Consider the following 16,882-nt stretch of genomic DNA (forward strand, 5'->3'; position numbering starts at 1 on the left):
GAAGAACAGACGACACTGATTGCATTTTTAATCCTTACATATTTATTACATAATTGACATTTGAAGTTTTAGTTAAAAAAAAAAAAAAGAAACTACACTGATTTATTTGAGAATCGAAAGCTTCCACTTGACACCATTTCTCATCTTTGGTGGTGCTGGGACTTCAACATCTATAAAATTAGAAACAATGACAGAAAGAGGGATTAATGCAAAGAACATTTACTTCTGATAAAAAAAACAACTAAATACTGAGTATAAATTCAGATATGGAATATTTTTATAAAACTTTGGTAAATCCAAACACATCTATTTGATTAGATTGGGAAAAACGGTGGGCAACTACTTTTCCAAAAGGTACAGATGAAACATTTGCACTACTTCTGAGTTCTTTTGTTGAAGTTTTGCTCAATACTTAATTATGTCTTGATAAAAAGCGGATTTAAACAGTTTTTATGAGCGACTGTTGAGTCAAATCACGATTACATACATCTAAATTCCAAATTCAGTAAATAAAAACACCATATACTTTTTTTGTTAAAGATTTGACCGTTTTAGATGTAATAAAGTCAATAATAACTTTCCAATATTGCCTGCATCATAGACAGTAAGTTTCATTTGATTCGGTCAAGCAGAGCTTAAGGTGTGAAGCCCCGGTTCTGCTGTCGTTCGACAAAGTGACACAGAAAACGGATGAAAATAAATTCTCCTAACCTTGTGAAGCTGCAGGCCGCTGCTGCTGCTGGAAAGAAGCCATGATGCTGTTTGCAGTGGAGTTCGGTCCAGTGAGCTGCAGCGAGTAGGATGAACATTAACACAGAGATTCTGAATAATACACACAAATATGCATGTAACTTAAATCCTAAGACGATTATTGAGACTAACACTATGTCCAGAGAAGCGAGAACATTTGTTTTAATGCCTAATTGAAGCTCAATAACTGAAAACAATGATGAGGCTGAGGAGGAAGTATATTGATACCGGTCCCTGGTTGTTGAGCGGGCCTTCGGGCCACACCTCAGGAACCGCCGCCTCCATCATCTGCAGAGCGTTTTCATAGGCCAGCTGCAGCTTCTCTGCCTGCTTGTCAAACTGGAACAGCACCAAGGCCTTCAGCAGGCTGTGGACCTCCTCTGGGAGAGAGGTGAGGGAGAAATAAACCGTCAGCCACATCGCTGCAACACTAGTGATTGATGAGGTTCACGGAGGACGCAACATGATGGAAAACATGGATTTTCCATCATATATCCATGTGATTTCTGATATTATTTCTGCTCATACGATCACAGTTAGGTTGTGTTTTCCCCACCATAGGACCAAATTGAGGAAAACAACACTTAGCACTCTGGTTTGGTCCTATTTGTTTGTCATTTTTAACACTGGATTACAAAATATGAACTAAAAATGCTGATGGAGGTATATTATGTAAGATAATTCCGACAACAATTCAATGGCAAAAAAGTTTTTCTTAAACTACGATAAACTGCAAGAACGAGTGCTTCTTATGTCAGCCACAAATCAAACTTTAATCTAACACCTAAACGCTATTACTTATTGCACCATTATTACATAATGTGGTGCTACAAGGGCCAACGTGCTGGTCGGTGTCTTCCATATCAAGCTCTAACATGAATATTTGAGTATTGTTTTCAGACCGATGTGGAAAAAATACACACAAAAAATATTCTACAACCTTCATTTTGCCCCCCAATCAGGACACGACACACAGAAATAATCCCACTCAGTGTTTGTACCTCTCATCTTGTCCACGGTGGAGATTATCTCACTCAGTGCGTACATCAGCGCTCGGTCCTCCATCGGGCTTCCCTCCTTCAGACTCAGCTTCTTTCGATCTGCTTTCCTTCGGTTCTTCGAGGATCTCCTGCAGGATTAAGTTAAATTAAATTAAACCAGCAAACAATACCGAAGATGGGATTGTTTCAGTAGTTTTGTCTTACGAGGAGATCCGGGAGTTACTGTGGGAGTATTTGGAGCCGGTCATCACACTGCTCGCCTCAGAGTAAAGCTCAGCATCAGCACAGTCTGGGCCGTCTTCATCTGGTAAAGAGCAAAGTTAAAAGTTGAATTAAATGTAGAGATGATGAAAAAAAAAAAAAAGGCGACAGATGTTCTGTAATTTTCAACACAAGATGTTGAATCCCATTAAAATTGTCTTTACATGTGAGAGGACGATGTTGTAAAACATGATTAAAGGGGTCATATTATGCAAAATCCACTTCCTAAAGGTTCTCCAGCAGTACTAATCGTCCCCATATCTGGACTGACGCCCCAGAAGTGAAGACAGTCTGTCCTCTCTCTCCCTGGCTTGTTTCAGGTTTTAAAAAGTGTGTTGCTCCAACCAGCCAATCAGAAATCAAACCCTATATAGTGTCATTGGGGGTTTAGCCAATCCCAATCAAGGTGGGCCTTCCCTTTGACCCCTCCCACAATTAGGCAGCTCTGCTCAGGCACATGGCACCACGAGAGGAAGTACTTCCTCCTCTTCCCAAGATGGGCATGTGTGGTCGGAGCCAGTCCAGCTCACACAGACACAGCAGATTCTGAATGCAGCTCCTATGATCCAATATTCAAATGATGGAAAATCAAGGAGGAGCTATGTAATATGACTTGTTTAAATAAAAAAAAACAAAAAAACTTGAAGGTCAGATTTCAGCATTTTGAACATTTTGAGAGTTACTTACCGAGCATGTCCTGTCGGGCCTTTTCTTTCTGTTCTCGGACCACAGCCAGCCGGTTCCGGTGACGCGTGAACGTGGCCACCTGAGCCTCCAGGAATACAGTGTGAGTACCGACAGCTGTGAAAGACGACCAGAAGAAATGCCGTTTGTAAAATATTTACTAAGTTTAATTTAACTACCTAAAAACTTTTCAGATGTGCTAAGCAGTACTCTAGTGTTTTCCAGTAAAAAACACAAAACCAAATGAACTCGCCTACACAAAATACTTCACACAAGGCGTGTAAAAATATTTGGCCCGTGGGTCAAAACTGCAAGAGGTTCCAATGCAGCCAAAACACAAAGCAAATTGTAGAAATTTCAAAGAAAACATGGGTGAGTTTGTAAAAACACCCATGATGCAACAGCTATAATAGACGTTTCGAGGACATTTCACTGTATTTGACCCCAGAAATTCTCAGTAAATTTAGATTCATGTTGAGATTGTTGATATTTTCCAAAATTATTGTTTTGTTTTTGTGAAAATATAGATATTTCCATCAAGTATCTTCTGCACCACAACAAAGAAAAATTCTGCCGCAGAGGTCAAGCAGAACGAGTGACTTCTCTCTAAACAGGATGGATGGACGAGGTATTTTCCATGATACTGGCATCTCTCTTCGTTTTTAGATTTGCATCAATTAAAACCCTGCGTTGCCAGTACTGTCTGGACAGGACTGGACTCTGTTGATACCTTCTAGCAGCGCAGGCTTCAGGTTGGTCTCGGTGATATCCTGCCTGCTGTGCATGTAAATCTGAAGCAGAGACAGAAAAAAAAAAAACTAAATCACTTTACAAACAAGAATTCTCAGAGGAGCTTGATCATTTTTGTTGCTGACCAGTCGCAGCGCCTCCTCCCAGACGGCCCCGGTGATCAGGGCCAAGATGGCCTCTTCGCAGTCCTGGTTGAAACGAAAGGATTCAAATCTTAATCCCTCGATTAGCAGCGGTGTAAACGGATTCAGTCATTCCGATTTGTGAAATTGCAAAAACAATAAAAAAAAATGTTGTAACTTACTTTAGCGTACTGATCCAGCAGCAGAGCAGCCTCTGAGTATCGCCTCTGTTCAATCAGCTTCTCTGCAGGAGAGCGAAGCAGAAACGTTCGCAGCTGGATGCACAAACGGCGGCATGCGTCGTCTACCTGTTGCCATGGTTACCTGCCAAGTCTCTGGCCAGCAGCGCTAACTGGTCCGGGGGCAGCGGCATCTGCTGCGCCACACAGATGGCGTTCCTCCAACTGGAGCTGGTGGCGAACGCCTGCAGGGCGCTGGCCGTCTCGCCGCATCGCCATAGCAACAAGCCGGCCTGCTCCGCCTGTTGCTGCTCCACCAGGTGCTCGGCGTAGGCACAGCTCAGAGCCTGGAGGGAGGGAGTTCAGAGAGAGTGAGCGTCCGACCCGACGGCGGAGCGGCGGTGTGACTCGGAAACACGGACTGTGTCGACCTTGTACTGAGCGCTCTCGGACGCGTAGAGTCTCAGAGCTTCAGCGTGCAGCTTCTGCTCCTTCGCCAGCTGGAGAGCCTCGGGGAAATACTCTTCTCCTGAACACACAGAACAAATTACACTTCAGTGCTTGTCGAGCAACAGATGTGTCTTTAGCATTCACTGTTGGCGACTTGACACGGTACGTGCGTGTATTTGAAAAAAGCAAATTCTTTGCAAGTTTCAGTTAAAAAAAATGCATAAAATCAAAACGAAAAACACTGCTTCCCTATACAGGGTTAAGCAGTACAGAAGATAACAAGTTTAAACAGCTCGAACGTTCTTGATGTGAAAATATTGAGTGAAGCTCTTTCCTCTTGTGAAACTTTCCTCCCTTTTTCCAGTTAATTGGCCACCGTGTCCTGATATGAAAAATGTATGAGTCTGCAGTGATAACAGGTTTCATAACCCCCGTTTCTTCCCAGGAAAACTTCCTAGAATTCTTGTAGCCAATAATCTTCTATTTACTATGTTGTGTAAGATTATATATATATAGTTTTTACACAATTAGTGCTTTGTTTAATGCAGAACTATTCGTCTACAACCTAATTAAGAGACTTTATTGTATTTTGTACTTTAAATTAAATCAAGCCTACTATTTCCCTTACATATAGTCTATTAAATAAAAGGAAGACTGCTGACAGACTGACCACACTTGCTGAGGTGAACCAAAGCCTTTCTGTAACGTTTCAGGTGTTTGTCGATAGTGTAACGTTGGTAGTTTGGCTCCAGGCTCTTCAGCATGTTTAAGAAGGGAAGATACTCTTTGGGGTCCTGGAGAGAAAGAGAACGAATGAAAACAGTGAACAGGCGGATACATGAGTCATCACGGTGATAACCTCTGTGATGTGTGGAAACTTGCTGACGTCAAAACACCAGAAGGTCAGAAGAGGAGATGGACTGACGGAATGTTACTGGTGTTTTTTTTTTTACCTTCTGAGATTTCTCGGCCACCATCAGGACCAGATCGAAGTCGTACGTTCCCAGAGAGTGTTCGTACAGGTCGTTGACGTTGACGAGGAAGAGGAGGTACTTCAGCGCCTCTTCAGCATTCACAGCGCCTGCCACCTGCGGAGGGTTTTCTGTGCAAGTACACACACACACACACAAAAAAAATAAATAAAAAAAAAGCGACATTATATGAAATATATAAAAAAAAAAATTTCTTCCTGCAAGGACATGTGAGGACTTCTCACCTCTAAGCTCGTGGACTTTCTGCAGAGCGATCTCCAGCTCGGGGACGGTCTTCTTCACATGTGCAGTCAGTACTGACAAACAGAACCTGAGAGGAGACACCGGGATTGTTATCTACTGACACTTCCAGAACCCCCGAGGTCCACAGGAAGTGGTTTTCTAAGTGTTTCAGAGTCAGAAGAAACGAGGAGAAGCAGCTCTTAGATCGATTGCTCCTCAGCTGTGGAACAAACTTCCTGCTGACACACTCACTTCGTTTAAATCAGACATTAAACGCTATCATTTGCTCAGGCTTTCCATTAAATGATAGATTTTTTATCTATTTTATTACCTTTATCTTCATAAAGTTCTTACTTTATTTATTCTCATTTTTTTGCCTTTCCTAATCCCTTTGCTTTAATGTATTTCATAACATTAATCGCTTCAAATTAAGATTCTTAATTGCTTCGCTTTAATGCATTTCCTCTTTAATCATTGTGAATTGCCTTGTGCCCGAAACATTCTTATATTTATCAGCATATATTTACCTCGTCTTAAAGCTAACGTAGTTGAAAATTATTGCACTTTTTTATTTCAATCATATACATTCCACCAAAACTCTCAAGATTCTTTACAGTTAGGCAGAGGTTCATGAAACGGAAAAATACATAGAAGATTATTCTTTAATAGAAAAACAAGTCATGTTTTAAAAGTTCATTTTCACAGCAATTCATTGCAACTTCTATATTTTACTGGTTTCCTCTAATTTAGATTTTTTTTCTTTCTCTCTGGGAACCGATTTGGCTTAGAAAATTGCGAAATTTAGGTATTTCAACATAGAAAAAAATGAAGCACAAACTTGTTGGAATCCATTCCTTCCATCGTGCTCCGTAAAGAATCACAAACCACGTCCACCTTCTTCTGCCCCGGGGCGGGGTGGGACTGGACCGAGACACTCTGAGGACGAGGGTACATGCTGCTGGTGGTGTCTTCCTCTCTGAGGAACCCCATCAATTAAAAAAAAAAATTAAAAAACAACATGTATTCAGAGAGGAGAGGATTTCTACATGTGACAATGCTCTCCTTCAAGCTTACTTGAGCTCTGTGAGGAAAAGGTTGATGTGGCTGATGGAGTCGAGTTGTGTGATGAAGGTCTCGATGTTCTCCAAGAAAACCTGCACAAGGAAAATAACACCAGTGAATGGACAGTGAAACCCGTTATTTACATTGTTAAACATTCAAATGTTCATTATTTCCCAGAATGAGAACCTTTTCTTGTTAATAGGCATTCAAAACACTTTGTTTTCTGTCTGTTTCCATTCATTTATTTAAATATTGACGGTTTCAGTTCATTCATTCATAAAAAGTACACCGAATGTGAAACTCTTAGAGATCTCCTATAGATCCTACAGATCTTTGATAATAAATTTGTTATTTGAATATAATTCTGATAACTTTTTGAGGTGAAACTACGACGGATATAAATGGATTTTTTAATAGTTTGTGGATTCGTCAAAAAGACGACAACAACAAACAAACCCAAAAGTGATATTATATTAACAAAACTAAATAAATCAAAAGAATTAAACATAGATTTCCAACTTCAAGTTAAAACCTGTTGTGTACCTTTGGGTTGTGGTCATAAATCAGGTTCAGGTTGATCCTCAGCTTCCTCATACACTCAAAGGCTTCTTTAAACCTTAAACTACAACAAACAACATGGAATGAGTTCCAGACAGTCAGAAAGCTCAGTTCACATTCAAAACGCTTCACAGGGTGGAAAATGTCAAGGCGTTAAAATCCTCAGGGCCATCAGAGCCACTACAACACAGTGAAAAGTAAAAAAAACAAATTAAATACTGGCTGCTGGACAGAAGGATAACCAGAAAAGTCTTTACAAACTACTATCTGATGGAGCTCGGTGAAAGAAAAGCCTTAATTTCAAGGTTGAAATAGCAGGACCGACGAAAGAGAATCATCTTCAGAGGCAAAAACTGGATGAAAATGCATAAAAATATAACTGACAAAGCTGTGTCAGCCCCGTTAGAGGGGTTGGGGATGAAAGTACAGCTAAATTTGATCAATAAAGTTTTACTTCACAGATCTGAAAGACGGTGGACGGACCTGTCGAGCCACTTCCTGAGCTGAGCCAACACCAGCGCTCTGTGATGTACGGTCTCCAGGTTCCCACGAGGCATCTGCGCGCACACACACACACACACACACACACACACACACACACACACACACACACACACACACACACACACACACACACACACACACACACACACACACACACACACACACACACACACACACACACACACACACACACACACACACAACACTAAATCAAACCTGAAATCTAAATCAGTTCTTTTTAATCCACACTGAATTAACCGACCTGTAGAATGACTCTGGTGTCCTGAGGCACCACAGTGACGAGCCGGGATCCTCTCTCCACGCGCCGGAGAGTCTCATCATTCTGGCCGCCATCGGACGCCAAGGCCGCCTGCAGCCCTGAGAGGTCAGAGGTGACTCAACTAAACTGTGATGTGACATCAAATAAGATCCCTCACAACAGAGAAGAAGTAAAACTGGAGGATGTGCAGTTGTGTTTAATCAGAGACCCATCCAAATGAGAACGATGACATAATTGGAAATTGTATTTATTAACTTTTCAACAGGCATTGTGACGGCCAGCCTGACGTGCTGAGGAAGCTCATGTCAGGGTTGTAAGCAGGGGTGTCAAACACAAGACCCGAGCTGAGATGTCGGTGATATGAAAGGTATCTACCACGTTGCTCTCAAACTAGCCTCAAAGCTGTGCTGTCAGGGGGAGTTTGTAAAAACATAAATAATGCAGCAGCTGTAGGAGGAGGTTTCTCAACATTTCACTGTATTTTGCACCAGAAGGTTTCAACAGAATCGCCTGTAGGTTGAGATCGTTGTAGCTTCCAGTAGTAATTGTTTGGTTTTGTGACCTCACGTACACTCTGCGCCACAAACGTTTAAATTTAAAGATTATTATGACACTATTTTACTGGCAAGCTCACGATGAATTTGGGATGTTTGTGATCCCTGAATTAAAATGCGTTTACACCACTGATTTAGAAGCTGAGCTGTCCTCCTTTGAACGGGGGGGGGGGGGGGTCTCCACAGAAAGTCATCACGCCCTGCAGGACAGACACGGCTTATCATGCAGCCATGATTCAAACAAGACTTGACGCAACACCATCATGAACCTTTAACTACAAATGAATAGAACCTAATGACACCTGCTTCTTTCCTCACTGTGTTGAACATATGCAGATGCACGCTACAATTGTGACCGTGTTTGCCTCCTGCCTACCTTTGAGTGTGAGCGCGCTCAGCTGAAGGCAGCGGCAGGTGTGTGAGTGTGTCGTCACGAGGAGGAAGTCGTTGCAGACGGCGAAGGAACTGATGTTGGAGGCCAGCTGAGGAGGATTAAAGAACTTAACAACGTTTCTTCTTGTCTTTTCAAAATCGGAAGCAGGACGCTGACAACGTACCTCTGTGTCTCCGGCGTAGAGGTGTGATCGGTCTGTCAGGCCAAGCAGACATTCCTGAAGATGGAAGAATCGGGAGACGTTCATGCACTCAGGCCAAACATGCAAACTGAACACAAGAACCTGCTGGCGACTCCTCGTGGGTGAGATGATGTTTGTACCTCCGCGCTGATGCAGCACAGAGCCGTCTGGACGCAGGGGACGGGGAAGTTGATGCTGCAGCCGCTGGAGTCACACCAGTTCTCCACCGAGGGCTCCGGACAGTCTGTGCAAAGAGGGAAAGAAGACCACTGGGAAATAAATGGAAGTAAAACTGCAAAATTGCATATTTACACGCTTGTGTGCTGAGATATTAAAGCAAAAATCGATTTGAAATTGAAAAATAAAAGAGTAAAAGATGAAAGACTTAAAGTTTAAAGTATTATTTCATGATTTATTTCAGTTATTTCCCCTTTCCCTCCACTGACTGATTAAACATTCTCTTGGATCCTTATGAGTTTATGAGCTGCTCCACTGGATGATGTGGCTTATATCACAGTACACTGTGAACAATAAGTCAAATGGCCTTAAATCGAGCCAAAATGTCTTGTGATGAGCAAACAAATCTGTCAATAGGGTGAGCAAATTCATCTGGGCTAGAAATCTTATAAATAATAGAAACATTTACCCATTCAATGACAGTAACACACTTTAAAACTAGACAAACAAATCCAGAATTTAACCAATGCTGTGCTTATTTCAAGCAATAAAAAGTCTGCTTTTAATGTCAGACATACTTAAAATTAGAATGAGGAGACCTTGACCGGGCTTGTTTTAATGAATTAAAGATATAAATTACAATTATAAGATTAGTAATATTCTCTAAAGGAGACAAAAAAAAGGAAGATATAATTTCATCAAGCTGTGTTTATTTCAAGCAATGGTAAAATATCTGATGATGGTACCTTCGACAAAAATGAGCCGCTGTTCTAGAAGCATTTATCTGCACGGAAAAATTTGACATGGAAGCAGAAAATGTGAACATTGTGCAGTTTTCTACTTGCTGCTTTGGCGCAACAAGTAAGTTGTAGCTCTCAGCAGCTGTGATAATGGCTCTTCACTGTATGAACTCAGACTGATAAGTTTCTTTACTGACCCCAGAGCAGTTTTCTGATCTGTCCGTCCTCCAGCTGTAGAGCGATCGTTCCGGTCAGAGGGCAGTGAACCGCACTGACCACGACTCCGTCCACCTCCACCTCGCACCTGAACGCAAACAGTTTCAAACACGCGCAAGATAACAGAAATCAAACCGAAGGAGATGCGTTCGTTTGCCCACCTGATGGCGAGCGTGTCGCCTGCATCCTGAAGTGGGCGGAGCATCAGCAGGGTGGAGGAGGTCGGCAGCAGACCGGGAGAGATTCCCACAAACAGCTCGTCCTGCAGCCACAGCAGCTGCCTCAGGGCCAGAGGGGCGTCCCGAGGCACTGCCAGCCTGAAATAAACATTGAGGAAAGAATTTCGGAAGCCTGAAGGAAGCAGAGTCTGCTGCAGTCTGGTCGTTTCCTTTGTCTTACCTGAAGGTTTTCTGGAGGAGCAGAGGTTGAGATGTAATCCTGAACGCGTCTCCATTTATATCAGCTTGACCTCGTGAATCTAAGGCAAATTCAAAATACAAGATACCACAATACTCATGTTTAAAATCACAAGAAAAAGATGAACGTGAATATCGGTCTTAATTTCTAAACCCTAACGCGAAAACAACCGAATAAAATACATCATGTTTATCACCTTATGAGCTCAATGTGGTTTAATTACCAGCAGGGGGAAACGTGTGCTCAACTGCAAGATTGACTATTATTTTGGGAGAAATCTCAAAATAAAAGTAAAACATAATCATGATATGTTTTTTTATGCGTCTTAGGCAAAAGCAGTTTCTTTTCTCACAGGAGGGATGTGTTTGGCTTGAAGACCAACCTTGGCTGTAAACTGAGATCTCTTCGTTCGCCGTGAACGCTGCGAGCTGATTGGTTCCCTGAGCTCCACAGAGGAAGGCCACCTGGTTGACAGGCGAGTTTAACTGGAGCTGGAATGAAGACATGGGCGGAGGAACGACACACTGCCTGAAGGTCGTCACCAGGATTTTATCTGAAGAGAGACACAGAAAAAGAAGAAAAGATGCAGCTCAGTTTCTAAGTGTCTTTTAAAATATGTTCACGGTTACTCATCTCTTTGTGAATATATGAGCTCAATTTGATCTCTTTAGAAGTCATCATCATCATCTTCTCGTGGTCCTCACCTCCATCGATCACGGCCACGCTGGCGTTGTCGGAGGCATCGACCCCGTAGCTCCGCTCGGTCGTCCATCCCCAGTCGTAGGTGATGCAGGTCCAGCTGCGGGTCACCAGATGAAGCCGTAGGGGGCGCTCAGGGTCCCAACAGACGCAGACCGGAGCCTTCTGAGGGTCTCTGCCGAAGTCCAGGCTCTGCTTCAGGTACCAGTGGTAGTTTCCCACTGACCACAGCTGGACTGCAGCGAGAGGGAGAAGTTCTTCCAACGTTACCCTTCCACTTATTCATTATCGGTCTAATATCCAATCCTTCCAATACTCATCAGTACATTTCTAGATCATAAGCTGGGTTAAGTTTGCTTCTCTCGTTCACACTATGGCATTAAATGAACTCATCATGACTCATTGGAACAGGAGCCACTGAAAACACAACTTTCTGAGTCTCCATGGAAACATGGAAAACACAACTTCTCCTAAACGCTGCTACTGCACACTACAGCCACAGTAAATCCATCGACACAAACACCAGAAGGATTCATTTGTAACAATGAATGTGGTGTGTGTGCTTTACACTCTTAAATTTAACAGCGCTTCTCTGATAAAGTGTACATTTACTTCACCACCTTCTGGAACAAACGTGGAGACACAGTTTATTTCTTACATAATAGATACTGAGTGGACCAAAACAACGGAGACAGACAGACAGTTTAAAGGGGTGATACTATACAGCTTTTCAAAAACGTCATATTGAAAGTTTAGTCCCCAAATCCAGCTTCTCATTGATTTTCCTTCATTTGGATATTAGATCACTGGAGCTGCATTCAGAATCTGCTGTGTCTGTGTGAGCTGGACTGGCTCCGCCCACACATCTTGGGAAGAGGAGGAAGTCCTTCCTCTCGTGGTGCCATGTGCCAGAGCAGAGCTGCCCAATTGTGGAAGGAGTCAAAGGGAGGGTCTACCTTGATTGGGATTGGCTAAACCAACGATGACACTATATAGGGAGCCGTGTAAACAGACATCATTTTTAAAAACGTCTCCGTCTAAACATGAAAATTTTCTGAAACAAAAGTTGAAACCTCGAGAAAACAGGGCCTGAGGAAATGAGAGAAGAACTTACTGTAAGTGTTGAGCTGTCCATCGTCCCCTGCAGTCATATCCTCCAACCAAACAGCCAAAACAGTGGAGTCACTGTTCCACAGCAGCTCTTTAACCTGAATCACAAACAAGGAATGACCTGATTACACCTTCGTGTAGCTGATATTCAAAATGTTATTGACATGCATCTTTTTTTCACTCTGAAAGTGAAAGTATTTGAACTGACCGTGGCTCCGTCTTTACTGAACGGCAAAGTGAAGTCTCCATGCAGCAGTCCGTTCTTCTCCATGAACACCACGCTGTGTTTGTTGGGGTGACGCCGGGTGCTCGCTATCAGGCTGCCTGATGGCCTGAAACAACAGAGCAACGTTTATATCTGAACATATCCTCTTCACTTAAAGACCCACGAAACTAAGAGTACGTTCATCCTGCAAATTCATGGGATATCTGTTCATTTATTTTTCCACCTGTGCTCAATAACTGTCAATAAGAATCAAAGTGACTCCTTTTCTGTTGTGAAACAACTGATTCTATAAGTAGGAGTAACCTTCCATGCCAACATTGGTTTTGGATTAGAATGAAATACATACAACGCAATCAGCCACTCAAAATGTCAAATGTTATGCTTGGCATCTTTACTTTGAAGCACCAATCCATCATCTTTATCGTTTTATCCAACTAAAGCATCCCAGGAAACCGGATCGGGTCTGAAGGAATCCGGTGAACCCGGAGAGTAGCGACTAACGCACAGGGAAGATAAAAGCTAAAGGAGCGCCTACTTCCAGCAGAGCGCCTGCTCCAGGCCGTTGACGAGCTCGCTGGTGGCCTGCAGGACGCCCTCTCGGTTCCACACCCGCACCTTCCTGGCGCCGGTCTGAGGGCAGATGGCGCTGACGGCAAAAAGCTGGCCGTCGCCTCGCCACGTCACCCGAGGCCTGCGGTCATCCCAGGCCACAGCGGGCTGCACCTCCTGTGGGGGGACGTTCCCATTACTCAAAAACATCTGGATGAAGTTTGGACTTGAAAGGCTTCAACCACTGACCAGGATCTTCTTCTGCGCTGCCTGTTTCCCCTCTGACCCATGGAACTGAGTCTCCTTCTTCCCCCAACCTACTGTGATGAACTTTCCTGAAAAACAAACAAGAAAACTGCAGTTTTCCAATCCCAATGGCTCCTGACCATCAGGAGAGAGATGATGAATTAAAACAAAACTCAATTTGAAGCCAGAGTACCTTCACCAAAATCATCCTGGTGGATTCCAAACTCTGTGATGGGCTCAAAGTCTTTGGTCATCATGATGATAGTTTGTTGACCTGTAAACACAAATTATTGGTTGTTTATTACTTCATAAGTGTGTTTAGAGTTGTATTTTATTAATAACACACTGTCATTATTTTTATTTATTTTAAAAGGCAGAATCCAAGTTCAGAAAGGTATTTAAATGAATCCTTTTCTTGAAATTGTACCAGACTAAAATCACTAAATGTTTGTATGTCCATGTAAGGAGGACTGACTTCTGACTTGTTGGTACAACATACTGACCAGTAGTGAGAATGACGAGCTCTTCATCTGGACTCCAGCTCATCGACGTAAGACCACTATCAACACTGCCAACACACTCCAACTGCAGAACAGCGACATTTTCATTTCATTAGGACTCAAAGCGATTTCCTCACACCTAATAACTTAATTATAACGGTGAAAAGAAAGAAACGTTCTGCTCCATCAACCTGGTGGGTGTTGAGGTTGAAGAGAACGACGTCGCCGCCTGCTGTGGCCAAACATGCAGACTCCAGCTCAGCCAGATCCTGCAGTCCGACCACCTTCCCGCTGCCATCCTCTGGAAGGAAACCGTCTGCAGTCACCGAAGCTTCACTGACAACCTACACAGAAAGAAAACCCCAGAAGGAAGCTCATGATCAGTCATCACATGTGACAAAATCTTCTCACAGTTCATTTTCTATTTAGCCCCCCCGGAATATCGGCAAAATATTACCAATATTAACAACCGCAGTACTCCACCTGGCCTGTTCGAGGGTCGTACTCCGTGATCGAGTATTGAGACGCGATCAGCAGCGAGCCGGTGTCAGCCCTCACAGAGAAACACAGCGGGGAGCCCGGACCCTGCAGCTCTGAGCTGTGCAGGCTCTTTAACAGTTTCAGATTCCTCATGTCACCTCAGCAGTTTGGTCCCAAAGGACTGAGGAAGACCTGAAAATACAACGCGTTGATGAGTGTAAGCTGTGAGAGGAGGATGGATCTCGATGTGAGTGCAGTTGGTTTATTTGTACTTAAACAGCAGTAGATGTTACAGTCAAATAGTTTAGCAATAATAACACAACATACAGTGATGGAAGCACAATAAAACGTTATACTAATGTAATTATAATGTTATTAAATATTAAACTTGCTTTTAACAGCTTGAAATGTATTATTATTAAATTATTAAACAATCAACTCATTATTGACATGTATAACTGATAAATCCAAATACGTAACCATCTAAAGGTAGTAAGTACACTTAGAAGACCTTTCAAGTCAGTTTTATAAACTTATTTTGATTGTAATGTCGAGACTCTGAGTGTCTTATTGACCTTTATTGAATGCCAAAAACAAGTTTTCTATCATTCACACGAATAATTTAGTAGTTGTGATCCCAGTCACAATCGTTTGTTTACGGTAATTATAGGTTGTTTTTCCAGGAGAATGCGTCAAAAATTACACATATTTCACACTGACAATAACAGAAACGACTTGAGAGGCAAAATAACGTTTCAAATACATTATTCGATCAAACCTTTGAGAAATAAACAGATTTATTTACCCCTTGTCCGAAAATGGAACTAGTGCTACTAGCTGCTCTTTCAATCACAAAAATCTGTCTCGATTAAACAACAAACGAGAAAGACGAAGCTTTCAAACTTGTAACGAACCACATCGAATAGCTTAAACTCACCGTGAAGATAGAATAACAGGGAATAAAATCTCTAAATCATCCAGGCTCAAGAACACAACAACACGCATGTGGCTCTGTCAGACTTGCATGACCTCTGACCGATGACGTTTAACAGGAGGACGCAGCGCTGTCTCCCCCTGGTGGTGAGGAGGAAGTACAGCGCAGTGCAGTTTTTGATAGTCGTTATTTACCTTTTGGCTTTTTTCAGTCACTTAGCCTGTATTTAATGATTAATTACTGTTTTAAGTCTTATAATTGATGTTTTTTAATCTATGTATTTCATTAAAATTGCACTAATCACTGTTATATAACCACCTACCATTTCCCTTATTTGTTTTATCGTTTCTTTCCCAGTCATTTGTAAAACACTTTGAACAGCACCAAGATGCATGACTATGCATCAAACTTCTGTCTTGCTTTATCCAAATCAGGGCTACGTGCTGCTGCAGCTGATCACAGCTCACACTCACATACACACATTCAGAACAACAGGCAGAATTACAAATGAGCTATCTTTTCAAATTGTGGGGGTAAAATAGCACCCTGAGAAAACCCATTCAAACATGGAAACGCCATACAGTAATGCCACTAAACCCCAACCCAGATCCAAACAGGGGAGACTCTTGTTATGAGTAAAGAGGGCTAACCACTAAACCACCGTGCAACCCTGCACGAAATTCTATACACAGGAATAGTTTGACTGTGTGGTTGAATGGCTGGAATACAAAAATCAAATGATCACAAGACTGAAAAAGTATAAAAGTCAACCACCCTTTGATTTCTTTTGGTCACATTTTACATGACATAGATCTGCAGGAAATTCTAAGGTACATTGTACATTCACTACTTTATACACTCCAAGGTGGTGTTCTAGTACTACTACTACTACTACTACTACTACTACTACTACAACTACAACAGCAATGTTGTACTTCAGCAACAGACTCATACCAGCAAAGTGCAGTACAGAGTCACAGGAGATATTCCCTTCCTGTGGCTGTCAGACTCTACAAGTCTTTCCTGTGAATAGTATTTTGTTTGTCTTGTTCATATTACTATTTACTATTTAATATTTACAAATCAATTTTTCGTTTGATATATTGACATTCTGTTCAAGTTATTCCACTCTGCGTGGAGCAACGCTGGGAAGAGTTTCCCATCTGGGATTCAGAAAGTATTTCAATTCAATTCAGTTCAGTTAAATTCTATTCTATTCTATTCTATTCTTTTCTATTCTATTCTATTGTTTTGTATTGTATTGTATTGTATTGTTTTGTATTGTATTCTAATCTAATCTACCACTTTGACGTCTCAGTGCATCAACATCACATTGCACAAATGTTCTATTAAACACTCTAATTTCATTATTCTAATAACACGCTGATACATGTGTTTTTACTTTGCAGCCACTAACATTCCCTCATCATTATTCTTGATATTTGATCAAAAACTAATTAGAGCATCAAAAATAAAGCAGGTCAAATCTCTCTTCTGGTATTTGTACTTTATTATCATGTAAAAGGGCTGTTCGTACGTCTTTGTGTTTGTCTCTGAGCATTTAGGAAGGAAATACCAGAGCGGAAGTCACATTAAAGACGCTTTTATTTGTGTGGCGCGCGAACCGGAAGCAGCGTGTGTTTG

General features: G+C 42.0%; 1 protein-coding gene across 3 annotated transcripts; it reads right to left on the reverse strand.

Annotated features, from left to right (window-relative positions):
* Positions 1 to 4: 4 nt before the first annotated feature.
* Positions 5 to 15,351, reverse strand: elp1 (elongator acetyltransferase complex subunit 1). Of its 3 annotated transcripts, none has more exons than XM_080465717.1 (36): positions 15,242 to 15,351; positions 14,308 to 14,496; positions 14,016 to 14,168; positions 13,828 to 13,909; positions 13,518 to 13,598; positions 13,328 to 13,413; positions 13,065 to 13,255; positions 12,512 to 12,635; positions 12,308 to 12,401; positions 11,199 to 11,429; positions 10,877 to 11,047; positions 10,477 to 10,555; positions 10,239 to 10,394; positions 10,059 to 10,165; positions 9,085 to 9,188; positions 8,927 to 8,980; positions 8,746 to 8,851; positions 7,798 to 7,913; positions 7,515 to 7,588; positions 7,017 to 7,095; positions 6,486 to 6,565; positions 6,250 to 6,387; positions 5,414 to 5,499; positions 5,151 to 5,299; positions 4,868 to 4,991; positions 4,179 to 4,276; positions 3,893 to 4,094; positions 3,751 to 3,812; positions 3,572 to 3,634; positions 3,427 to 3,487; positions 2,700 to 2,813; positions 1,956 to 2,055; positions 1,752 to 1,879; positions 979 to 1,130; positions 712 to 787; positions 5 to 170 (listed from the first exon to the last, which is right to left on the reverse strand). In XM_080465717.1, exons 2-36 carry the CDS (start codon positions 14,455 to 14,457, stop codon positions 103 to 105), a joined length of 3,939 nt encoding a protein of 1,312 aa, XP_080321843.1. In that variant the 5' UTR covers positions 14,458 to 14,496; positions 15,242 to 15,351; the 3' UTR covers positions 5 to 102. The 3 variants fall into 3 exon arrangements, 2 of the variants coding, with proteins under 2 accessions (XP_080321843.1, XP_080321844.1); XM_080465718.1 differs by having other exon boundaries at positions 14,282 to 14,496; positions 15,242 to 15,334; XR_013935423.1 differs by lacking the exon at positions 5 to 170 and having other exon boundaries at positions 727 to 787; positions 979 to 1,128.
* Between the last annotated feature and the right edge of the window lie 1,531 nt (positions 15,352 to 16,882).

The sequence above is a fragment of the Lipophrys pholis genome (genome assembly GCF_963383615.2).
Source record: "Lipophrys pholis genome assembly, chromosome: 6".
NCBI classification, from domain to species: Eukaryota; Metazoa; Chordata; class Actinopteri; order Blenniiformes; family Blenniidae; genus Lipophrys; species Lipophrys pholis.